General features: G+C 51.4%; 1 protein-coding gene across 1 annotated transcript; it reads left to right on the forward strand.

Annotated features, from left to right (window-relative positions):
* Nucleotides 1-289: 289 nt before the first annotated feature.
* LOC103533897 (heparan sulfate glucosamine 3-O-sulfotransferase 3B1) lies at nt 290-23643 on the forward strand. The gene is made up of 2 exons (XM_030461690.1): nt 290-869; nt 22640-23643. Exons 1-2 carry the CDS (start codon nt 430-432, stop codon nt 23256-23258), a joined length of 1059 nt encoding a protein of 352 aa, XP_030317550.1. The 5' UTR covers nt 290-429; the 3' UTR covers nt 23259-23643.
* Nucleotides 23644-25282: the final 1639 nt, after the last annotated feature.

Below are 25282 nucleotides of genomic sequence, written 5' to 3' on the forward strand. Positions count from 1 at the left end.
CCGAGCGAAGGCGATGCAGCCGCTGCCGGGCGCTTCGAGCCCCGCGCTGCGCCCCCCTGCGCCCGCCGCCGCCTCTCAGCCAATGAGCGCCTCCCCTCCCCGCCTCCGCCCCGCCCCTCAGCGCCACCCGCTCTTCCCATTGGCTGTTCCGCCCGGCTCATTATGCGGCGGCCAGCGGCTGCCATAGGCGGGAGGTGCTGTCCGTCACGCCGCTCGCCCCGCCCCCTCGCTCCCTCCCCCGCCGCCGCCGCCGCTGCCTTTGCCCTGCGTTGCCGGCGGCGGGAGAGCGGCGGCGGCGGGGTCGGGGCGGCCGCACCGCAGCCGCGGTTGTGGCCGTGCTGAGGCTCCGGGGGTGCCCATGAAGCGGCGGGCAGAGCCGAGCCGAGCCGGGGAGGCTCCAGCCATGCATTCCGGTGCGCCCGCGGGCACATGGGGCAGCGCTTGAACCGCTGCCTCGATGTCCCCGTCGCGTTGCCGCCGCTGAGGCGGAGGCTCCTGCTCCTCTTCATCATGTTCTTCCTCTGGCTCTATATGTTCTACTCCTGCGCCGGCTCCTGCGCCGGGTTGGCGGCCCGAGGTTCCCCCGCACCTCCCCGCCTCGCCCCTCCGTTACCGGCGGCTGCGGGGGAAGCGGGTGAGGAGAGCAGCCTGGAGGAGCAGCGGGCAGCGCCCGACGGCGCCAGCCCCATCTCCAGCTTCTTCAACGGCTCCGGGACCAAGCGGCTGCCCCAGGCCATCATCATCGGCGTGAAGAAAGGCGGGACGCGGGCGCTGCTGGAGTTCCTGCGGGTGCACCCCGATGTCCGCGCCGTCGGGGCCGAGCCCCACTTCTTCGACCGCAACTACGAGCGGGGACTCGCCTGGTACCGGTACGGCGGGGGATCGGGGGGAAGGAGGGAGGTTCTGCCCCGGTTGGAAGGGGCGGGAGGTGCCGGTGGTCGCCCCTGGAGCCGTGCGGGGAGCGCCCGCCCCGGGATGCGGAGCAGGTCGGGGCGAACCGATAATGTTCCGCGAATTGTTTTCCCTCCGAAAAACACCCAACCCGAACCCCACCAAACCCCGCTGGGGTTTTTGGGCGTCTGGGCGTTTTCAGGCTTTCTGCTAGCCAGACCCGTAAAGGTTAGATATTAATTTATTTTTGAACGCCCTGATTTCGTTGCGTTTTTAAGGCTTTTGCTGGAGCGTGTGGTTTGGGTTTTTTTCTCTTTTACCTCGGGGTGTTGCTGAGGGGGTGGTCGGTATCCGAAATTCCCTTGGGGTCCTGGGGACATTGCCGTAGGGTGCGGTGCTCCCAGCCAGGACAGGTTTTGGGGGGATTTTGACCCTTTTGGGGAGCGCAGCAGCAGCCCGGTTATAGATAAAACTTCCTCGCTCGCTCACGCTCCGGCTCCGTTAACTTTCCCCCAGCACCCTGATCAGCTTTAGGGCTGATCAATTGCCCAGGCTGGCGATAGGAGAGCGGTGGGGTGCGTGATGGTGAAACTGGGGCTTTGGGGACAGGATGGAACATTTTGGCCGAGGGAAATGGTAAAAGTGAGGGGACTGCATCCTGCGAGGGTGGAGATAGAGAGGGTTTTGCGGGATGTCTGCGTGCCGGTGGTGTGGGAGAATTCCGGTGATCCCCAGCCCTGGTGGGACACCGTGCGTGGGGCTGAGCTGCGGTTCAGTTTCTTTTCCTCCTTTTATGATTAAAGTTCCTTTATCAAGAATATTTTGAATATGTCTTCCTGCGGAGTGTTTACAGGAATACTAAAGGAGCAGAGATGGAGACTTTGAAGCTGGATGGGAGCTGTGAAGTTGTGAAGTGTAACCTCTTTGTAGTCTTGAAACTCCCATCCTGCAAGTCCCATTAGGTTTATGCCTTCTTTTTTTTTTTTCCTTTTCATTTTTTCTTTTTCCTTTCCTTTTTTTATTTATTTATTTATTTTTTTAATGTTGCCATCCCTCAGCAGTTGGTGAAATGAATGCAGGATGAGATCTGGCAAGGAGGAGGCTGTTTTTGAAAGCACTTTTGGTTTCTGAAATTACAGAATTTTGGTGGACGATGCAGCTTCTGGTCCCTCAGTGACCATGACAAAAACTTTACAAATTCAGATGGGTTAAAAAAGGCAATAATAAACTTGCCTTTTGAAGGGAGAACTTGCATATAACAGAGCAGAAGACCTGTCAGGATTTATTAGCAAAATGGTGTTGTACGTGTTGAACTCTGTTTTTAATTAGGCACCTAAATTAGACCATAAAATGGTTGATTAATCTTTTACAAGTAAGAGGTGGAAGGGGAGAAGGAGAGAATAATGCTTATGATTGCATTAATCTGTTATCCCAGATGCTGCGGGCAGAAGTCAATATTTGAAGCACACACATTATTGTTAAATTCGGGGAAGCTGGGGCTGAAGTTGTGTGTAACTTTCTTAAAGTTTCACCTTATCAGCTGCTCCGTTTCCAGCAGCGGGGGCCCCAGCCCTGCTGCCACGCTGCTGCCTTCTTATTGAACAGAATCTTTGCAAAAGAGCAATTTTAGCTGAAACAGAGGAAATCTGCAGGGCTGGGGGGTGATGCTCCCAAGCAGTGAGCAGGAGGGATGCTGAGGGTCTCCAAATGGCTCGGGTAGAGACACCCTGAGGATCCGAGTGTCTGTCTGTGGGACTGGGACCCGAGTGGGGGTGAAGATTAAATAATTCAAAATATAATGGTGGAGGATGTGATTTGCTCAAATCAGCCGATGAGTTGTTGGGAAATAGTGCCTTATTTCTAACTTCACTTTGAATTAGATGTAGAAGTTTGTTCCTGTAAATTTTGGTGTTAGAAATCAGAGACTTTGGAGCTCACAACTCCCACTGCCTCCAGTGAGTCTTGGCTTCTCGGCGCTCCTCAAGAATATGCTGATTCCTCCAGTCCCTAATGAGGCTTTTATTTATTATCTTAATGTCAATAAGGAGATGCGTATGTATTTTCTTCTTAGTGGGGTAATAAAATGGGATTAAAAACGCTATAAAATACCCATGGTGACAGCCTTGTCCCTGCTTTTCAGATGCTTTTGCACAAATCGAGTGAACTTTAGAGCTGGGGGAGTTAGGAGTGTCCTCAGCACTCCATCTCTGCTGTTTAAATCCGATTGCCTGGCTTTGAGAAGATGAAGATGCAGTTTTTGACCCCTGTCTCATTAGAAGTCTATTTTATTTGACTGGCTTCTAGGTAAATTTGGTTAGATCTGTTAGGAGGTTTTGTTTCTTTGTTTGTTTAAGTTGTTCCTGCCTTATAACGAAGTGTTCTGAGGTAATGTTTGTTCAGATTTCTGAGTGGCAGAAGGCATCTGAGATTTGCTTATTTAGCTTGATGAAGGCTTATATTTGGAGGTATTTGGGATTATTTATATTTTTGCTAACCACTGAGCTCTGTCTGAAGTTCTCATCTATAGACAGACTACAAACTTTTTTCTTGCTTCTATTTTTTTTTTTTTTTTTTTTGTCAAGTAAAATGAAATCTACTTTTTTAGGTTTGTTTTTTTTGTGTGCAAGGCAGAACAGCATCAAGTGATGGTGACTGCTGCTTCTAAAAAGCAGAGTGAAACGAGGGGAAAAAACCCAAATTGATTATTTTGATAGTGAGATAGTTAGAAATGTAATGGAAATAACTTCTGTACGCACTTAGCGGGGTTTTTCCCCAGTAATGAGTACAACATGTTAACTGCTTCACATGAAAATATGTACCATGACAGAGGAAAAACGGGGTCCAGCCACTCTTGCAACCTAATTTTAAGTAACGCTGGGAATTTTTGGATAGTGAGGAAGTTTCCTCTTGGCAGCAGCTTGGAGCTGGGCTCCTCAGCCTGGGTGTCCGACGGGCGGCCCGGCAGCCTGCTGGGAAGTTGTTGTTTTCTTAGGGGTTGACTCCATGGGTTGGGAGGGAAAAGTATTTCTTAAAAGCCTCGAATTTATTTCCTTTCTTATTTCATGCAACAACGATGCATTTTGAAATACACTCGTGACTTGAAAGCTTTTTTGCCCTATAATTAAAATGAGGTAAGAAAAAATTATTATTCCCATAACGTAACATGGTTTTTGGTTGTTTGGTTGTTGGTTTGTTTGGGTGGCTTTTTTTTTTTTTAATTTTTTTGATAGTTTTAATCCCAGCAGGCTGTAGTACCCAGTGCCTCCTGCTGTGGGCTGAGTGTTTCCAGCCCTGCTCCACATCCCTGATTTCTATTAGGGGTCTGTAGCCCTCTGCTAGGAAGCCTGGTGCCACGGCTATCCCGGCTGTGGCTGTGCTAACCCCAGCTCCCCCACCTCTGCCAGTGCAGAGGGGAGACCTCCTCTTCTTTTTCCTTTTTTTTTTTTTTTTTTTTTTTAGGGGGAGGAAATTCTTAAAACACTGAGGCTTCTTCTTTCTGCTGTTGCCAAGCTGCCTGAATTCATTCTCGGCACTGAGGCTTGCGGGTGGTTTGAGTCTGCAGGATCAGGCCCGGTTGTCTGGTGGGGTGCAATAAACAGCTTCAAACGTGTATTTTGTAGAGTTCCCAATCACTTAAATAAGTGTTGGGGACCTTAGCAATTCCTGAGCGTCTTCAAAAATGTATTTATTTTTCCCTAGGAGCCTCTTTTTTTGCTCCAAGGATCACGCACGGGTGCCAGCGGTGCAGACAGGCTGGGAGCAGGGGAAAGATAAATTGATAACGGCTCAAGGTTTGGGGTGAAAGCCCTGCTGAACCATGGGCAGGATTGAGCAAGGCAGGATTTTGCCCCTGTGTTTGGCCCTTCTCAGCTTTACAGCAGGAGTGAGGGTTTAATTCCTGCCCCTTGGTTGCCACCAGGCTTTGCAGCCCCCCGAGCTGGACACGGATCTGGCAGCTCCTCGGTGTCAGCACAGACACGGCCGGGTGCTCGTGAAGCTCAACGTGGTGTTTCTGCTGAAAGGTGGTGAAAGGTTCATTGGCCCTGGGGAGTTTGGGAAGAGTCTTGGTTCTCCCAACTGAACTTGGGGTGCAAACGACCGTATCTGAGCAAAGCCCACGGCAAGTTCCAGTGAGCTGCGTGTGGTTGGAATGAGTGTGTCCTGCGCGGAGTTAGGCTCTCGGGGTGGCTTTGCCAAGCTCCTTTCTCATTGAGATTTTTGTAAAAAAATAAAAAATAAAGAATCAGCCATTGGCCTTGCATCATGCATAAGTGAGCTGAGACTTCTCATGGTCCCCTCAACACACAGAGGGCTCTGTGCCCCTTTGGCACTTCCAGCAGCTCCCTGTGACGCTGCCGAAGCCGCTGTGCAAAGTTGGGAAGAAAATGGCCCCAAAAAAGAAGGGCTGGGCTGCTACCATCAGTCAGCAAGGCCCTTGTGTTTGCATGGGATCATTCCTTTAGATCTGGGGAGGGTTGAGTTGTTCAAACAGATGGCAAAGATTATTCGTGTTGCTGGGGTTTCAGCGCTCTGCTCCGTTTCAAGCATGTTGCCCGATATGACGCACGTGACAAGTTCTTCCCAGCACGATGCTCGGAGGGGGGGGAGGACGACATTGTCTGCTGTGATCAGATTTCATGGCCTCACCTGTTGAGCTGCTGAACTTTTCAAAGTTGACCATGCATTGGGGGTGACTTATTTGGATGGTGGATCTGCCCAGCTAATCGTGTTAGCGCAGGACCGCGTGGCGTGCCGGGGAACGTTCTGCTCCGTCCTGGCATGAAAATGAAGGGAATGAAAACCCGTGGGCTTGACTCTGGGCTTGGGGATTTTTATTTTTTTTTCTTTTCAAGTGGGCCACGGCAAATGTTTGTAACATACACCAAGCTCTGGATACTTCAAGGTGCTTCCAGTAAGGGCTTTGTTTTATAAAAAGCATCCAGCAAGCCCTGGGTGTGATGGCTGTTAAGAACTCAACCCAAACTGCTATTCTTTTGAGCTGTACTTCCAACCTGGAACTGTTTTTTACCATCAAGTCTCACTTGCCTGCTATTATTCTGTTCTGAGTAGGAAGAAGTCTTAATTTAGCGAGCATTCAGTGTGAGCATTCATGTCCTCTGCTGGTGTGGCCATGGATGATCAGTGGGTTCAGGGGTAATGGATTGGCCAGGGCCCTGCAGGACACTTCACATCTGGGCTCAGAGAACAACAAGTAGCAGGGCACCCTGTTTCAGTGGTGTCACTGGGGGTCAGGGGCTATCTGCTGCTACCTGTTGTCACCCTGTGGTGTGTGAGGAGGGGCTGGAGAGGAAGCCACTGCTTCTCTTGCTGAAATGAGTAAGAGCTGTGCTGGGTCCTGACTTGCTGCTGATGACTGTACCGGGGCTTGCCCGTGCCATTGCAATTCCAGGGCTTTCAGCAGCTCCCTCTGTGTTTCTTAATTAACTCACAAGAAATGCCATGTGCTTTTCAGAGGAGCTCAGGCCAGCGTCCAGCAGCAGTGCCAGCTGGAAGGCAACTAAATAAATGGACCTTTTCTTGACTTTCTTGGTGGAAACGAGAGCTCCCATGATGAAATGTATTGATCATCAGCATGCTCAGAGGGAAGGTGGGGTTAACTTTGGGTGTGCTGTAGCATTGCCATTGGGAAGCTGCTCTTGGGCTGGGGGTGGTTGCAAGGGGTCCACAAACAAATCTGGAGGGGCATCACATCATGGCAAGGGGAGGAAGCAGAGGAGCAGCTGTGTCTGTCTGCCTGGGGATGGTGTGTGCTGAACCTTAGTTCATTCATAAACATGATGGGAAGGAGGTAACCTCTTCTGGAGCCATCTTGGCTTCAATCATTCCCTGTAGTGGTTTTCATCTTTGTCACAGCTCTGAAGAGGAAGAAGGTGAGCTCAGTGATGGTGATTTTGCATGTGATGTCCTCATCACATGTGGGAAGCTGTGGGCTGGCTACCTTGGCTGCTGACCTGCTGGACCTTGAATCCCAGCTCTGCAACCATGTGTGCTCAGGAGTCATTCCAGCAGGCTCAGGAACTTGCTGAATGCTGTGTGAGCATCCTCAGAAGCACCCTCGAGCTAGCCTGGTACAAAAATCTATTTTGTTTTCTCCTTTCCCTGTAGAAAAGGAATGGAGAAAGGACATCTCTGCCCAGGGATGCTGTGAGTTCGCACTGGCTTCAGGGCAGTTGTGGCACTTTGTGGTTGTAGAGGATCTGACCCAGAACTGAATTGAATTTGCAGTCTTGGATGCTGGGCCACGTGTGGCCAGCCCTGCTCTCCACGTGGCTTTGTACGGCAGGTCCAAAGGGCTCGGCTCTGCTAACCCTCACTGGAGGGAGATGTCCTCCCTCCTCAGGACAGCCCCTTGCCTTTGAGGCATTCTTCCACAAGAGCTGTAACCTGCCCAGTGCTGCTGGGGGCTGCTGCAGATCTCCCCAGTGCTGCATCAGCACCCGAGTGAGCGGCTCTGACCTCTCCCGAGAGCTGGCACCGTCTCTCCCTGCTGCTGCCTGTTCCTGGCAGCAGCTCTTCCAGAAGCAAGCCCATGCACAATTCTCACTTTCATTTTATGTGCTGATGTATATAATGTTCTAGGTGGATGTATATAATTTTATACATCCCGTGCTGAATATGAACACGAGGCCAAACCATGGGTTGCCGCAGCCACGGTCCGGCGGTGCTGAGCTCGGCCACAGTGCAAACACCAATTCTCTGTACAAAAAGGTCCTTTTCACGTGGGAAGCTGGCTCAGATGAGGGGACAAGCCTTCAGCAACGTGTTAGTGGCCACAACTGGACCGGGTCTCCAAACATCCCTGTGTTTAATGCAGTCTGACACCCTGCTCAGGGGAGGGCTCCAGGATCAGACCCTCGGTGTGTGTCCCTGTGCTGGGGGTGCCCAGGGTGTTTCCCCAGAAGCCAAAATGCATCCCAGTTGGATTAAGGTTACAACAGGTAACTTCCATAAAGCAGCTATAACAGCTTTATATTAAAGCCCCCATCTTGCAGCCTGGCTCAGGGACTGAATGGGAACTTGTCTTAAAACTTGCAAGTCTGCAGAGTCCAGGCCAGCGGCGTGTGGAGGTGTAGGAAATCTTTAGAGAGCTGCTGATTTGGTGAAAGGGGGATCAGACACAGGAAAAGCAGAGTACCCCAGCATTACACTGAGGGGAAATCGTGTCTGGGATTTGGAGCAGGGTGGGTTGGGCTGCAGCAGGGCTGCAGAGACCTTCCTGTCACTAGGGGGAGGACAAAACCCCAGTGTTGGTAACAAAATGTTTTGCTCCTTCATTGAGCTATTAAATATTTGTTTAAGAACTGGCAGGGCCTGCAGCTTTGGGTTTGTTTGCTTTGTGGTGTTGCTTGTTTTGTTTTGCTTTGCTTTGTGCGTTGTGTTTTTTTTATTGGTGGTGGGGTTTTTGTTTTTTTGTTTTGTTTTGTTTTTTTGTTTGTTTGGTTTTTGGGGGTTTTTTGAGAAGTGAGATGGAATGGAAGCTGAAGGAAGCAGCAGCTGTGTCCTTGGGTCCCTGCTGGGGCTGTACACGATCCTGGACTGGTTCATCCATGGGGATGGGGACATGGCTGCTCGATGGGAATTGCAGGGGGACCCTGTGGCTTTGCTCTGCCCTGTGTTGGGGTGAAGGGGATGCCCAGATCCAAGGTGCTGTGCCTCCCTGCTCCAAACCCCAGCAGCTGCCTCTAGTGCCACATTTAGTGATTTGTGTTGGATGGGAGCCGGTCCCCATGGGCACTGGGACTGTCCCCATCCCCTGCAGGTGGGCTGGGATGGGGGAAGCTCCTGAGGGTCTCTCTCAGGAGCAGTAGGGTTTCATGGATGTCTGTAAACATCCCTGAGCATCTGCCCTGGCTTCACCACCACTGGACTCAGCTGCTCCAGAGCCACTCAGCCTGAGCATGGCCCCTTCTCAAGGATGCCTTAGCAAAGTTCCTTCCCTCTTCCCCAGCACTGAACACAAAGCTTGTAGTGCTTTTTTTCTCCTTTTTTTTTTTTTTTTTCTTTTTAATTTCCCTCTCAAGCAGGTCTGGTAGCTGATGAGCCTTGGGCTGTCTGCATGGCATTGTGAGCAGCAGAGGGAATAGCTAATGGGGGGTGAGCCTTGGGAGAAGATAGCAGCCTTGCCAAAGCAGAAGTGGAACAGCCGGTTAGAGTTTCACCCTGGGTTTGTTGGAAGCTGCTGTCTGCTCCCCAGGCTCTCACTGCCAGGCTGCTGCTGCTCAGACAGACAGACAGACAGACACCCAGCAGAGTCCTGATGTCTCAGCACCCACCTGCACCTTGTCCTGCTGCCCCGCTGCTGCAGGCTCCCCAGAGACCATCTCAAGGTCACACTGCTAAATGCAGGGTAATAATTAATGAAGCTATATATAAACAGCAAGCTCATATGCTCCTAAAGCAGATTAGTCTCCTGTCTGCCCAGGAGGTTGCTCTCACCTGCGGTCCTCCCACCATCTCCTCCTTCCTGGGTTCCCCCGTGGGCCAGCACCACGGTTGTTGAATGCTTGGCCGTCCCAGTAAGGCTTTACTGGTTGGGTTGAGGTTAAGTCCAAAAATGGCACAGCAACATTTTGTACAGCAACATCTGCTCCAGGGGACTCCTCAGATCACCCAGTTCCCCCATCAAACCCGGTCTTCTTCTAGCTGGTGCTGGAGGAGAGGACTTGTGTAGTGTTCCTGCCCACCCAATGAGGATCACTTTGTACTGGTGCCTGGTACTGGGAATATTTTAGGACTGGGAATAGGTACTGGGGTTTGCCTTCAGCAACAGACGTTTCAAGACTCGTGTTGCTCCAAGGCTCAGTGTAGCAATAGCTGAGCTGCATCATCCTTTTTTTAACCCCGCTTTGTTGTGGGGTGAAAACCTCCCCAGAAAACCCGTTTGTGATGGGGTTTGCAGCATGGAGGTTGAAAAATAAGCTGGGCTGGGTTTCCTGCAAGAGAGATTCTTGCATCTCTCCCAAACTATTCAAAACTCACTTGCTGCAAACCCCAAAAGCAAACATTGTTGTTATTATTATTATATCTTAGTTTTAGTTTAAACTCCAGATCATTTTTAATGTAGCTGCAGAAACACCCCCAGATTTCTGCTGCTGCTTCCCAGACCATCTCCTGGTGTGTGTCCAGTTGTCCACGGGCCACCACAAGGGATGGGACCTGGTGGGAAGAGGTGCCCCAGGGCTGATGGGCTCCATGTCAGAGGTTGTGCTTGGGTAACTGGGGTTTCCCATCTCCTGCTCCCTGTCTCTCTGGGTTCCCAAGTGCCAGGCCACGTCTCCATCCAAGAGATGGGAGCAGAGAGAAAAGGTTTTGTGAGTGCTCACAATGGTGTCCTCAGTGAGTGCAGTGCAGGTGGAGGAGGCTGGCCTGGCCCTTTGGGAACCCAAGGGTGTGGAGATCAAAGGTGTGGGTGAGTTAATTACAATTCACATTTGGTTCATCCATATGTTTGGGTATTTGAAAGGTTTCAATGGTAACCCATTTTATATCTCCTACACCCATTGATTTGTTAATCTGACACTTGGTTCCATCTGAATAACAATAACTCTCATTCAGACCCCTCAGTGTTCAGGGGAAAGTCATTCCACTTGGATTGTGCTCCAAGGCCTTGGCAGACAGGCACTCTGTGCTCTTTATCTGCAAGGGCTTGGAGGACTCTGGGTTAATTCAGCCCTGTCTTGGGCTCTCTATGGGAGCAGGGGAGGATGCTGAAGGAGCAGGGTGGGGATGCTGAAGGAGCAGGGTGGGATGCTGAGGAGCTGAGTGGGGATGCTGAAGGTTGGTGCTGGGTTTTGGCCCCTGTGATTTTGCTCCCTGAGGTCCCTTCTGGTTGCCACCGTAGCCATGGAGCTGCCATTGCTGGTTGGGAAGAGGTGGGCAGGGTTATGGAGAAAGACAACCCAAGCAGTCAGAAGTGGAAAGCAAGCATGGAGAGCCCTCTTAAATACAGCCCAAGTGAGTGTGCTGGGCTAGATCAAATCATTGGTATGGGGATGTGAAGTCTCTAATTATGTGAACACCTTTTTAATTAGAAGCAGTGCTTTGCATCTGTTGCACTTGCAGCAGAGCATCACCAGCTGAGCCTGCTCTTTAAAGAGCTCTTCTGTCTTTCCCTGGCTATTGCCACGTCATGATCCCACGTAATGACTGGGCAGGAGGGGAGTCTGCAGACAGACCTGCTCCTTCATCTTTCCCTAATTGGTGCCTGTCTCCCTCCTTCCCTGGGAATTCCACTCCCTCCCAAGGCTGGTGTGGTTCCTTCTGCTCTACCCTCTGCAGCTCAGAGGGGACCCACCTTGGGACATGGTGGCACCATGAACCTGGAGCTTGATTTTTTTTGTCCTGGAACTTAATCTTGTTTTCTGTCTTTGATGTTTGGTGTGAGGGGGAAAAAGGATGGGGAGAAACTGGGAAGGGTCACGCTGGCCTGGTTGGAGTTGTTGGGGCAAAAAAGTCCAATTCTGGACCAATGTGTTTCACTCACTGCCCTGGTCTGTTTACCATGGAGTGATCTTAATTTCCAGTGCTGTTCCTTTCCGACTGTAAATCACAAATCCATTAACAAATGAGTTGAGGTGACAATCCCATTTGTGTTAAAATGCATTTAGAGATCAGTGCTGAGAGTATCACTGGTGCATTAATTTGCCAGGCCTCTTGTTCCCATGGGAGGCATAAATAGTTCATCCCAATGGGGGGACACAGTGACTGGGACAGCCTCCAGTTTACCACCAGTTTGGGTGTTGGTCAGTGCCACCCCCCCCTTGCTGGGAAGGAAGCAGAAGACCTCTGGAAATAAATTGGAATTAAGTCTAACCCAATTTTAATTTGTTGACTCACTCAGTGGGATGCTCAGGGCAGTGAGGAGCAGGTGACTGTGGGACATGCTGGCTTGGTTGGGCACCTTCCTCCATAGCTGGCCTTTCTCTGAGCTTGTCCTTCAATGCCATTACTGGCCACCAGGAAGGTGACCTGTCCTCTGACTGCCACAGGGGATGTTCCTTTATCTTTAAGACACATTTTAAGACAGAGTTGAGGAGGACCCTCAATGCTGCAGGGGCACATGGATGGGTGTTGCTGAGAGGCACGTGGAGTTGTGCAGCTGGGGTCTGCCAGCAGCTCACCAGCATCACTAGGAGCATACAAGTGTTATCAAAAAAAGAAGAAAAAGTGCAACTTTCTTTTTTCTGTAGTGAAACTGGCAAGCTGGCAGCTTTCAGAGCTGCTGTTTTCAAGGCTTCTGCTGTTCAGGCCATGCTGGGTGCCCATAGGATGCCTTTAGGTACAGAAGGAGGATTCCTAGAGGTCCTGCATGGCTTTTTTTGAAGAGCTGTAGATGTCTGATTGAAGGCTTCTTTCAAGCCTGCCCTGGCTCTGCCACCCCAAGAGCTCCCTTCTCTCCTGCTGCCTCTGCCATCAGCTGGAAGATGCTCCAAGGGCTGCTGGTGCCTGGAGGAAAGTGCTGCTGGGCAAATGGAGCAGTGTCCCTGCTTTGCTGTCCTTGTGCTGAGGAAGAGAAGCAGAACTGTCACACAGCTGCCACTGTCACCAGCCCCTCCTGGGGCTCTCTTAGCCCAGCAGGGAGGTTTAAGCCCCCCCTGGACATGTCTCACCCCAAGGGCAGGTGAATCACTGGGAATGCTCCCCCTGCATCAGTCACAAACCCAGGGGTGAGCTGAGGCAGAAAGTGGCTCTGGGGCTTATCAAGGGGCTTTTTTCTCTAATCTTGGCTTTCAGGCCCTAGTGGAGGAAGGCTGGGCTTGGTCAGGAGAAATGTGTGTCAAAGAGGCAAGCAAAGCCCTCCCTGTGCAAACCTTGGGCTGCTCACACTGATGCCTAACAAAAGGTGACACTATCAGCTACCTGCCCGTGCAGGCACAGGGATTAGGGCATCAGTTCCCTCTCTGGGAGAACACAAAAGACCTCTCAGCAGGGCTGTGATTTACGAGCATGGCAACAGGGGAACAGGGTCCTGCCCATATCTGGTTGGGGTGGTTTGCTCAGGGAGTGTTGACTTGTGTAACATTTGGGTCAGGGTTGGCTCTTTGGTTTGTGGCGTTTGATTGTGGGTTTTTTCCCTCCTCTTCCAGCAGAGTCAGAGCAGGTGAAAGGGGGTAGCTCAGCAATGCCTCAGAGGAGAAGGACAGTGTGAAAAGGGGACTGAAATTAATTCATTGTCCTGGGTAGAAACTTCTTAGGTTCTCCTGAACCATCAGCCTGGGTGTACAGGGATTGACCACCCATGTTCAGTTGCTTTTGGTGGTTGGAGGCTGCTGCAGTGGTCCCTGGTGCCTGCTCAACCAGAAAGTTGAGTTTATAAGTACCTGCCATAAAAACCTACGTCCATATAAACCCTACAAACCACCACCCTAGCAGTGGGTACCCACTGACTCAAGGCTATGTATTTTTGAGGGAAAAAAAAGGTCTGGTCCTTCAGGTTGGCATAGAGTAAGAGGCAAGACTCCAAGGCAGTCTGGAGAGTTTATTTTACTGCAGGAGTGAGTTGTCAGCACTGAAATCCCAGCAGATGCCCGAAATTCTTCCTTCTGCCTCCCTTTCAGGCTGTTGCCTGTTTAATTTCTAGAGTAAAATGTCTCTACCACTTGGCAATAAACTCTTGGGCACAGTGGAAGTTATCTTGGCTTCTTCTAAACCTCCACCCTGGTGCAACTCCAGAGTAGGTGCTGAGCTGCTCCTGCTGGAGGTGGGGAGAGTTTATACTGGTGGCCTGAAGAGAGGGATGGAGATGACACTGGTGAAACTGGGGCACTCCTGCAGGGATCATTTCCAGTGAAACATTCCAGCAGGGTGCTCTGAGAGGGGCTGTGCCTCTGGAGTGATGCACACAGCTTGGTGGAGGTGGTTGGCCCTGCAGTCTGCTGCAAAGAAGCTTTGGTTGCAGTGAGCTCAGTCCTGGTTCCTGCTGGGTTTAGGGTTATTTCCCTCTTAAATCAGGAGTTGCACAGAACTGCCCATCCCTGCTCTTCTTAAAAAAAAAACAACAAACCAACAACTTTCTTTTCTTTCTACTTTTTTTTTTTACTACTTTTTCTACTACTTTCTACTTTTTCTACTTTTTGTCCCCATGCCTGCAGGACAGCACCCTCTCTGCTCTTTGTCATCTGGAGGGGACCGGGGGGGGGGCATGGCAATGAAAGGCACTGGGGGTGACCAGGAGGATATAAGATGCTCGTTCCAGCTCCACCCCCTTTACTGTGCTCCAAAGCTCTTATTTTCAGAGCAAAGCACTATTGAAGCATTGGGACAATGGAGACCAAATCCTTCTGGGGGAGGGGAGGTGCTGGAAATTGCATCTTTTGTTGCTTTTACTTCTTTACTTGCCCATCCCACCCCTCCAAGAAATCCACATAGATGCCTGATAGTTGATAATGCCATCACTTTCTTAGGCCCTTGCTAATAGGATTATAATTATTACTGGAGATGAACTGGAGTGAATAGAATATTTACCACTTCATCTTAAATTATTGTAAATCCCTCCAAAGCAGCCCTTTGATATGTAAAGTGCTGCTCCTCTCCCCCCCAGTGAAGATAATTATTTAGTGGAAGTTCAGAGCTTTTAAGTGTGATGGGGGACAGAAAAAGGCCTCTGTGTTTACATAAAGAGGAAGGCCAAAATAATGAACTGGTGGAGCTGATGAATATCTTGCCTGGCTCCAGCAAAGAAGGGGGAAGGTTCTTGCTGAGCAGTTGTAACATCTCAGGCTGTTGGCAGGGGGAGAGGGGAGAAAATAATGGGAAACTCAACCCTGCCTGGTCCAAAGCAAGCCCTGTACCTCTGTGTCCCATCGGGGCATGAGGACACCTGGTGACAGCACCAGCAGCGTTTTGGGTTTGTTCAGCAGGGCTGCAGGAATTTCTGTTTGAGGAACAAGGCAAAAGGCTGAGGAGATGTTTCAGAGGAAGAAGCAGCCCTGTCCCAGGTCAGAGCTGGGCTGGAGGTGGAGAGAGGGCTGGATTGGCATCATGGTGCTGAGACTGGGGCTACAGCAGGAGGCCAAGGGCTGATGCAGAGCAGGGAGCTTGGGGGGGCTGTGCACATGGAGGGTCTGCCCGGCTGAGGAGGAAGGGCTGGAGGAGAGCTTGAGTGAGGGTTATTAGGCAGATAAACTGCATCAGGCCCAGGAAAGCCCCTGAGCTGCCTGGGGCCCTGTTTTGTCCAGGTTGGGTGCTCAGATACTGCTGCAAACCTGCTCTGGGCAAAGCTCTGGCATGGGGAGGCTCAAAGCTCCACGGTGTCTCCTGGGTCTGATCTGAGTGCAGTGACAGGGGAAGGAAGATGAAGGTTTTCACAGAAAAACAGACAAGAAAAAAAACACAAGAACCCCAGAACTAAATCCCTTGTGACCACAGCAGTGTGTTGGCCACTCCTTGAGGCACTGCTTACTTTGATTTGCTGGGGCTGTTTGGTTCAGCCCGGCTCTGCTTGCCTGGAGTGGGCACCAAAGGGCCATCTGCCAGTGCACATCTCCCTGCTCCCCCCCAGCCTTTGATGGGATTTTTTTTTTTTTTTTAATCTACATCAGAGGAACTTAGATCAGACTCCACTGCTGGGTCAGAGCCTGTTCCTTTGGGGCATGGGGTGGTGCCACCTGTGGCTGCCAGCTCTGTGACACCATCAGAACCCCAGAACAGCTTCAATGATGCCTCCGCACGCTCTTACCCTGCTCTGCCTCCTTTAATCCTCAAACCCCCCAACAGGTGAAGGGCACCTGGCAGATTTGGGGTCAGGGAGCAAGGAGAGTGAGAAAAACATTACTTTCAGGCCCATGTATTTCCCTCCCCTCCTCCCTACTCCTTTACCTACCCCTTCCTCACCCCCAAAGTTCATTAATTCCCATCATCTGGTTTGTGTAAACGTCGTGGCGAGTGTTTGATGGAGCTGGATAGGGTTACACCCGTTTCAAAAAGGCCGAGCCTGGTTCCCAGCCATTCCCTTTTATTGTTGTATAATTTGCCAACCCAAACAATGGGCTCCTGCTCCAGACAAAGGGACACATGTTGCCCTCACCCATGGCCATAAAAAGAGGAGAGGCTGTGCCGGCGCTTGGTGCGAGGGCAGCCTGAGCTGGGGAGAGCTGTGGGAAGAAAAATCTGATGTAGCAAATAATAAACCAGCAACTGCTTCCAACCCCAGTGAGGAATTTACTGTTGTCTCTTCTCTGTTGCTTCCTCTTCCATCTTCTTCCTTCCCCCATCCAGACCTGCTGCCACCACAAGGTAATTTTGGAGCCAGCTGACCCTGGTGCTGGTGGCAGGCTCCATGATGTAATTAAAACACTTTATTACTTGAACAGCCTTGCCCTGAGCTTGCCAGGTTCTTGCTTTTAAGGAGTGTTTCTTGGCTTTGATGGATTTGCCATCAGACCCATGGAGAGGAATGTTGGGTGGGATTGGGATGAGTCCAGTGTGGTGGCTCCGGAGCTGAACTGGTGGTGCTGGTGACACTCTGGGTTTTGCTTCCCAGAGCATTGCAGAGCTCTTGCTCACTGTCACCTGCCAGTGCAGGGCTATGGGTGTGTGGGTTTAATCCAGCCCTTGGCTGCTCTGATCACCACTCTACTTTTTTTCTGCTTTCTGACAGCAATGTGCTGCCTTCGGAGACAGGGAACAAGTAGGGATCACCTTGGCAGAGTGGGTGGGCTGAAGGAAAGCTGCCAGGAATGGGAATGCCACCCCCATCCTTCCCTGGGGGGGCTTTTTCAGGAGGCTTGATTTCACCCAGATTTATTTGTTGGGGTGGTGGAAGAGAGGAACAGGCAGCAGTGAAGGCCTCAGAAGTGTGTTGGGTTTCAGACAGACAGACAGGGGTTGGAACAAACTCTTTGGCTTTGTGGGATCCTGAGCGGAACCAAGCGGGATCGTGCTGGGATGGAGACAAGGGAGAGGAGAGGGAGAGGAGAGGAGAGGAGAGGGAGAGGAGAGGAGAGGGGAGGGGATGAGGCTTCCACCTGCCTCAGCTCTGCAGTTGTTTGCTTTCAAGCTTTTCCCAGCAGGTAGCAAGGAACTGGTTTGCTTTCCAACCTGCAAATTGGAAATGCAGCAAAAGTCAGAAAGAAACCCTCAGGTGCATCACTCTGCTCTGGGGGCTGGGTTGGGCTGCCTGGGCTGTTTGTTGTCACCTTGGGTTTTCAGACTCCTTAGCACCATTCTGGAGGCTGAAATATCTGCTTTCTCCCCCAGCAGGAGAAGATCTTTTGTGTCTGCTGTTCCCATTTCTCTTCACCTTCTGGCCAGAAGCTCTCAGTCTGATCTAGGTGGTTTCTTAGCCAGCCTGTTGGGAGGATTTGGGGGTGCTTCCCTCAGGAACAGTTCAGCTTGTCAAAACTTGGTTTTCTGGGAAGAAATCACTTTTTGTCTTCTTGAAACACCAGTCAGGAATTTGGGTAGAAACTGTCCAGAAATAGGTTGGATGTATTGCTTGTGCACTGCTGGGTGACCAAGCAGATGGTTCTGGATTGCAGACCTGAACTTGCCATGAGTGTGGCTGAAATCCAAAATAGTTTGACTTGCTTTCTCTCCCCTGTCCCCTGTTTTCCTTGTTTCCAGAGAAAGCTGAGAGGGAGAAGTGTAGAAATTCTTTCTGTAGCTGCATCATCCTGCTATGAGGCTGGTTTATCCTGACTGTAACAGTGCCTCTTCTTTTCCCCCCATTCCCACACTTTCCATCCCTTCTAGGGCAGGTTTGCCATCCTTGTGGGGGGAAACTGAGGCAGCTCAGAGGACTGCGTGAGAGGGTTGGTCTGGAGTGGAGGGTGCTGGAACATAGGACACCCCTATTTTTTTAACTCCTACATGTGGGACTTCAGCTCTTGAGCACACTGGGGTGAGGAGACCATCTCTGGAAGGGATGCTGGATGTCTCCAGGTGCTGTGTGCAGCAGCACACAGGAAAACTCCTCATCTGCTGGGCTCTGGGGCTCTTCTGGGAGCACCTGAGGGTGGTGACCTCTGGGTGGGCAGACAGCCAGGTGGTTGGTCCCCTCCCCAGCCCCCCCAGGCTGAGCCCTGAGGGATTTATCCTGTGAGTGTTTGGGGTGGCAGGAGGTGCGTGGGGGGCCCGACAGACGTCCTGGGGGATGGGAGCAGGGATGCCCATCCTGCCCTGTCCTGCACCCTGCTCTGTCCTACTTGCAGTGGGTAATTCAGCAACAGGTTGTGGGGGTCCCCCCAGCCCTTCACTGCTCCTCCTTGGGAAGTGGCAGCAGATTAGCCCGGAGCCCCTCTGGGCAGACAAAAGCTGCCACAAAGGGCATTAGGCTTTGGGATTGGATTACCATGTGGCCACCTGTCATCCCCACTTTGTAAATTTATCTCACTCTGGGTCTAGTTTTCACACTGGGGAAGTCTACACTTTAAAAAAAAAACAAAACATAATTTCCCCCCACACACCTCCCCCAGTGCCTCTCTGAGCAGCAGCCTGGAGGAGTTTGCCTTAGCATCCTTCTTATTCCAAGCTTCAGAGCTGCGTGGGGCTGGGGATTAGGGCTGTATGAATGAAGAGAGCATTTATTACATTAGTCTGAGTGGTTAATAGGTAAAGTAGGCCAATCCATCTTTAGACTAAGCCTATCACTTCGCCTACGAGGGGTGCAGGCTTCACCCAGGAAATATTCATTAAAGGAAAAGCTTTTCCTCTGTCCCTCTTGACATGTTAATAGCTCAGGGTTAGGGGCTCTGCTCTCTGCCTGCAGAAAATTCATTGGCAAATTCATCCCTGTGCTCACCAGGACCCCAGTGCTCCCTGCTGAGACCATCTGAGCTTGGTGGGAAAAAGGTTGCTGGAAGTCTGCTGGTGCTCCTCATCCTCAGTTTTCCTCTCCTCGTCCTTGCTTTTCCTGTCCTCATCCTCAGTTTTCCTCTCCCATGCTCTCTGTGTGCCTCCTCCCTCCCCAAGAAGGTCCTGGGTCAGGGCAGCACTTGAGTGCTGGGACTCTCTGCTGCTGGGTGTTCCCAAAGCCCCAAAGTATTCATGGGGCTGAAGGGATCAGACAGTCACTATGAAATGGGGTGATTTGGAGGTCTTTGAACTCCAGGTTGCCAGAAGGCAGGAGGATAACAAGGCAGGAGGCACTGCTTGCCAAGGTTTCCCTGCTATCTTCATTTCCTGCTCCAGTATCCTCAGTGCCAGCCCTGTCCTGACTGGTGCAGCAGCTTTTGTCCAAGGGCTCAGCTGAGCTCCCCATTTCCCACACCATGCCTCCCTTTTTTATCTCCCTTTCTTCTCCCAGAAGGACAACAGTGGTGGCTGCTCCTCTCCCACTCTTCTTTTGCATTCAACAGCACTGGCAGGAGCTGCCCAGGGCTCTACCCCATGGAATTTCCATGGATATCAAGGACTCCCCAGCTGTCAGGAGCTGCCCCAGGGCTGAGTGAAGGTGCTGAGTGTGGGTTTTTGATATTAGTTTTGCCCAAAGGGGTTTCATCCTGCCAGGACAGGGTGGCTACAGCTCTTCTGACCTTTACAGCTCCTCTTCCTCCTCCTGCAGTGGCTCTGGTTTCTCAGAGCCCAGGAGCAGATGTGTGCAGGATGGGGTCCTGTTCCACCAACATCTTCCTCTGGTGGGTTCTGCTGGAGCTCTCCAGGAGCCAAACTGCCCTTCTCCAGCTGTGGTCTGAATGGGAATAAATGCTTCTCAGTGACTTTTCCACCTGTGTGAGTTCAAACCAGCCAACTTTCCAGTTCCTCCTGTCCCTGAGGCTCTGTTGTCTCTGGCTGCCAGCATGACAACTGGTGCCTCTATGGGGAATTATGGAAATCATGAGAAAGCTCCTCACAAGGGACAGAGCCATGCAATAAAACTTTGCTTTCCCTCATGTGATTCTGTCAGAGGTTCAAACCACATCCGTGGGCCACGGTATTTGGCTTCACTTGCTGCCATCTAGCATTTAGGCTGCCACTTTTTAAGGGTCTTTGTTTTGGGTTATGGCTGGCACCTGTCTGGGTGCAAAGAGGGGAGGGCTGGAGCTAGGGCTGAAAGCTGCTTTTGAAGGCTGCAGTTCTCATTTTTGGGTTGAAGGCTCTATTCATCTCTCTGCTCAGCTTAGCCTGTGCCCAGACAGCCAGCCAGCAGTGGCAGTGATGTCCCTTGTCTTGCTTCTCCTCGTGTGGTAGCTCACCAGCAAGATGTTCTGCAAGTGCCAAGGCTTCAAGTTCTCTCTCAAAAAAAAAAAAAACAACCAAAAAACAAAAAAAACAACAACCAAACCAAAAACACCTCAAACCAACACAATTTTGGGTGGTCTGGACCTGCACAGAACTGAGTGCTCTCACCTCTGTTGGAATCAAGCCATGTTGGGTGTCCTCAGCCACAAATCAAAAGTGTGGGTGCAGGGGCTGAGTGGGGTGTGAAGAGGCTGGCACTGGGCTGGGGGATGTCTCTGAGACAAGGAGTTGCTCCTTGCTGTCTTCCACTTCTCTGGTGCTCTCCTCTGTGCTTCTTGAAATGCTAATGAAGAGTTTGTGTTTCCCAACCAAATCAACTGACTCAGCACCTTCACCTCCAGCAATTTCCTCCTGTTTCATTGCCCAGCCCTACCCGGTGCCTCACTTGTGCAAGGAGGGGAAAAAAAAAATAAAAATCCTTGCATTATTCCCAGGAGACTGATAAGTATTGACTGAAGGAATCCTGGGGAAGAAGTTGGTCTCGAGGTGCAGGGCCCCATGCAGCTTTCTGATGGAGCTTCACAGATGTCCTGAGCATCCCTGGCAAGCAGTCTCCTCTCTGGGCAGGTCCCAGGCCATTAAAGACTTCATGGGTTGAAACCAGGCTCTTAAATCAAGCTGGAAAGCAGTCAGTGGCCAGCTCAGGATGTAGAACTTGGGTTTAATGTGGCCATAAATAGAGACACCATTTAATGAGTCAACTGTCGAAATCCACATCAGCCCACAACAGATTTAAGAGTTGCTCTCTGAGCATTATTGACTGGCTCTGTTCTGCAACAGCATGATGGGTTTGCAGGGTTGGCCAGAGAGGTGAAGGATTAGTCAGAGTTTTATTTTGGTTACTGGTTTTTGGCACATGCTGGCTCCTGCCTTCCAGAAGCTCTGGTGTCCCAGGTACCTGGTAGAGCAGTGTGGGTTTTGTCTGCCTGTGAAACTCCACTTGCATGGCTTCAAATTGCAGCTCTGGGGGTTGCCACCAGCCCTGGGCATGGCTGGGGGGGTTCCACAAACTGAGAGCCCCTTCCTGCACCATCTGGGTTGCCCATTGCTACCACTCCCAGTGAGCTGGTGTGGGGACCATTTCCCACCAGGGGTCTGCAGGGAAGGGGCTTTCTGAGCAGCCCCAGAGCACACCTCACCTGTGGTACAGGGGTGTGGGTCACTGGGTGCCCCTTGCCAGTGAACACATCCCATCAAATTGATGCCAGAAGTAAAATACCAGGTACAACACAACCTAATAGCAGTGTGATAAAACAGCTACTGACCAACTCTCAGCAGTGTGGGATGATGCTTCAGTCACACCTCTCATTCCTGCTTTTCTTATTATTTGGATTCACATCAGGTGGGTCAGTTGGCTTCTTAACCATCAAGTTTAGCACAAATTATCAGCAGCTTTTATTAATTGCAGGAGCCCAGGATGGCCTTTGCATAAAAAGAGGCAGGGAGGAGATAGCCATGGGGGAACAAATACCCTCAGAGTTGTGCACCTGAGGGCAGTGCTGTTAGAGGCTGGCAGGTCACAGACTGCTGGTTATTTCTCTGGGCTGGGTGGATGTTTTGAAAACTTAATCAAGTTTTATAGCTTTAATTTTGTGGCAGACCCCTCTTGCCTTGTTTGTTAACTGCCTTGCAACTCAGAGCAAATGAGTCCCTTTGGGTTATAAAGGGAATGAATTGGCAAAAGGTCTGAAATATTTAGGCTTGCCTAGTGAATGGTAGGGAAAAAATTCCTCCTGCTTTCTGCTGCTTCCATCATTTCTGCAAGCTCTCTGGTTTTTCCCCAAATGGCTAATTAGGAATAGCCAAGGAACAGGGTGGAAGTGCTGCAGGATTGAGGTTTGTGGGGTGTTTTGTGGGGGTATCTCCTACCCATGAGCTGAGGTGTCACCTCCATGGTTGCATCCTGTATCCTCATCTCCGTGGCAGGGAAGGGAAGGGGTTGTCCTTGCTGGCTGCTGGACTGGGATGTGCTGAAGATGCCACCAGCAGCTCTTGGTGGAGAATTGCAGAAAAAAATCTGCACAGTGATAGGGAATAGTAAAGCAATGGGTGAAGTAAGAGGACCCTGGCACCAAACTGCACCCTCTCACCTGCTGCTGGGGGAAGCCAAAGTGGCCATGCTCTGGTGAGCTCCTGCTTGTCTGCTCCAACATTCCTGTTGTTCCCCTGGGGAAAATTAGCCCTGGTGTGGAGCTGAGGGCTCTGCCTTTGACCTGAGCCAGGAAAGGTGCCTGGAAAGGACTCATCCTGACTGGCTGAGAGCTGGTTGGGAGCCACACTCCAGGTGCAGAATGCATCCCAGCTAATCCACTCCTGGATAACGGGGAGATTGCTCAGCTGGAGTTCTAATAGTGGCCTTTAATAATAATTATCCCCCTCTAATCCCTAAATCAGTGGGAAATGACTTTATCTGTCCAAGCTGAACAACCTGTGCAGGCATTTTAGGGAGAGAAATTCTTGTGTATCTGTGTATGAATATATATATATATGTGTGGGTGTCTTTTGATTTGTTCCCTGCTGGTCTGACCTCTGTGTGTGTTTGCTGCAGGGACCTCATGCCCAGGACCCTGGAGGGGCAGATCACCATGGAGAAGACCCCCAGCTACTTTGTCACCAGGGAGGCCCCCGCCCGCATCTCCTCCATGTCCAAGGGCACCAAGCTGATCGTGGTGGTGCGGGACCCCGTGACCAGAGCCATCTCAGACTACACCCAGACGCTCTCCAAGAAGCCCGAGATCCCCACCTTTGAGAGCCTGACCTTCAAAAACAGGACTACGGGCCTGATCGACACCTCCTGGAGCGCCATCCAGATCGGGATCTACGCCAAGCACCTGGAGAACTGGCTCCTCCACTTCCCCATCGGGCAGATCCTCTTCGTCAGCGGGGAGAGGCTGATCAGCGACCCCGCGGGGGAGCTGGGCAGGGTCCAGGACTTTCTGGGCCTCAAGAGGATCATCACTGACAAACACTTCTACTTCAACAAAACCAAGGGGTTCCCCTGCCTGAAGAAGGCAGAAGGCAGCAGCAAACCCCACTGCCTGGGGAAGACGAAAGGCAGGACCCACCCTGACATAGACCAGGAGGTGGTGCAGAGACTGCGGGACTTCTACCGACCCTTCAACATGAAGTTCTACCAGATGACAGGGCAGGACTTTGGCTGGGACTGAGCCTGAGCCTGAGCCTGGCCTGGGAAAGGCCCCTGGAATTACCTGCCCGGCATGGTTTGTGTATCTAAAGAGATATATATGTATGTAAAATGTACAGAAATCTATTTTATAATAATTTATTTTTAATTCCTAAGCAATTAATTCACTAAGCTGCCTAACTGCACTGGCTAGAACAAGTAGCCCATAACCTGTTTAACATTCCACAGTGTTTAATTCTAATACGTCTCTCCCTTCTTTTTTTTTTTTTTTAATGGTTTGTTGGTTTGGGGTTTTCTTTTCCCTCCCTATCCTGTTTTCTCCTCTTATTGATTTGGTTTGTAACAGATGGTGCTTCCATTTTTCCTAGAGAAAATTTGTATTTAAAAAAAAAGCAAAAAGCAAAAAAAAAAAAAAAAAAAAAAAAGCAAGGGTGTCAGGGGAGGGGAGGGAGGGAAAGCACAAATTTATTTTTGTTACGGGTATCTGGCCTTTATAAACACTTGCTTTCCCTATTCCAGTGTCCCAGTCTCTGCTCCAGTGTGGTGCTCCCTCATCCCACAGCTTTCCAGTTAGTCCTGGGGCTGGGGGGGGGGGTTTCTCTGGGGAGGGAGCATCTCCCTGCACCTCCTACCTCTGCTGAGCACCACTCTGTTTTCCTGGTGCTGGGAAGCACAGGGAACCCTGAGCCATCCAGCTCCACAGCCCAGGACTCTGCTGGGAGGGCAGTGTCCTCCTTTTCCAGCTGGGAAGCCAGCAGATCCTGCTGGATGTGCAGCTCCTCTGCTTTCCCTCCTTGCTTGCTGCCAAGGAGCTTCCTTCCTACAGTCCCTCTGTGCATCTCTTTACTGCAGGACAGATGTGCAGCCAGATGTGACTGCAGTGCCCGTGCACACCTGGACCACCCCACCTGGGCTACGTCTGCCTGGGGAGCAGCCCCCAGAGACACCCCCTGAACCCCATGGGGGGGTGTCTCAGGACCCATCACAGGCACTGCCACCTCCAGCCCTGCAGCTCCTGGTGCTTGAGGCTGGGGAGCAGCAGCCTTGGCCCTTGGGACTCCTGAGGTTTTTTGGGTCCAGCACCTCCCTGGGGAGCTCTCCCCAAGGAGCAACCTTTGGAGCCTGAAAGAACTTCTGCCTTGCCAACAAGGATGGATCTGTAGGAAGTTGGAGGGTTGTGATGAGTTGGGGTGTTGCTGGCAGCCCACTGTCTCCTCCAGGCAGGACAGGAGGCTCCAAGCTCTTCTCCATCAGCCCAGGTACAGCAATCTGGAGATCCTTCACCTCAGGTGGGATTCCAACTACTTTGGGGCATTAGGAGAGGTTGGCAGGGCTCTCCTGAGAGCTTTGCCCATGCTCTGTGTGCTCAGGATGTTTCAATAAATGCTGTGTGTGTCCCAGGCCTCACTGTTACTGCCAGAGGTTCTGCTGGCTCACCCAGAACATCTCCAGAGCAAGGGCACAGGAGCTGTGATGTCCTCCTGGAATTTTTAGCAGGAAGCAGGGCCCTGGGCAACACCAAACCCACAGACCTCACCTGCAAACCTGGGGGGCCATAGCACACCCAGCATGGAGCCTGCTGGGTCAGTGTCACCCTGTCACCCTGTCACCACTGGCAGGTGGTGAGGGTAAAACCTGACACAGCAGATGCCCCATTGGGGTTGATTTAGGATGTGTTGTCAGCACAATGTGTGTGCCCTGCAGACCCCTGAGCCCCACGGTGCTGACTCCTGTCCTGCTGGGGTGGCACCTGCCTTGGGTGGCATCTCCCAGATGTTTCTTTTGTAGCCTCCTTGCTCTCACCTGCTCTTTACAGCTCTTTGCTGGGGCCCTTGGGTGGTGGAAAGGCTCCCTGGAACCTGGATTTTTGGGTCTTGTTCTGGTCCTGCTGAGGGGAGGAGCAGACCCAGTGCTGGAAGGATCTGCCCTTCAGTGCTCACTTTGGATCCAGGGGCCCTGGGCTTGGCTCAGCAATGTGACATCTCCAGAGGGATTTAGGGACCTGCATCCCTGTCATTGCCAGTGAAGTGTGTGGGGGGTTCATGG

This window comes from Calypte anna, chromosome 18 (assembly GCF_003957555.1).
Source record: "Calypte anna isolate BGI_N300 chromosome 18, bCalAnn1_v1.p, whole genome shotgun sequence".
Lineage (NCBI taxonomy): Eukaryota > Metazoa > Chordata > Aves > Apodiformes > Trochilidae > Calypte > Calypte anna.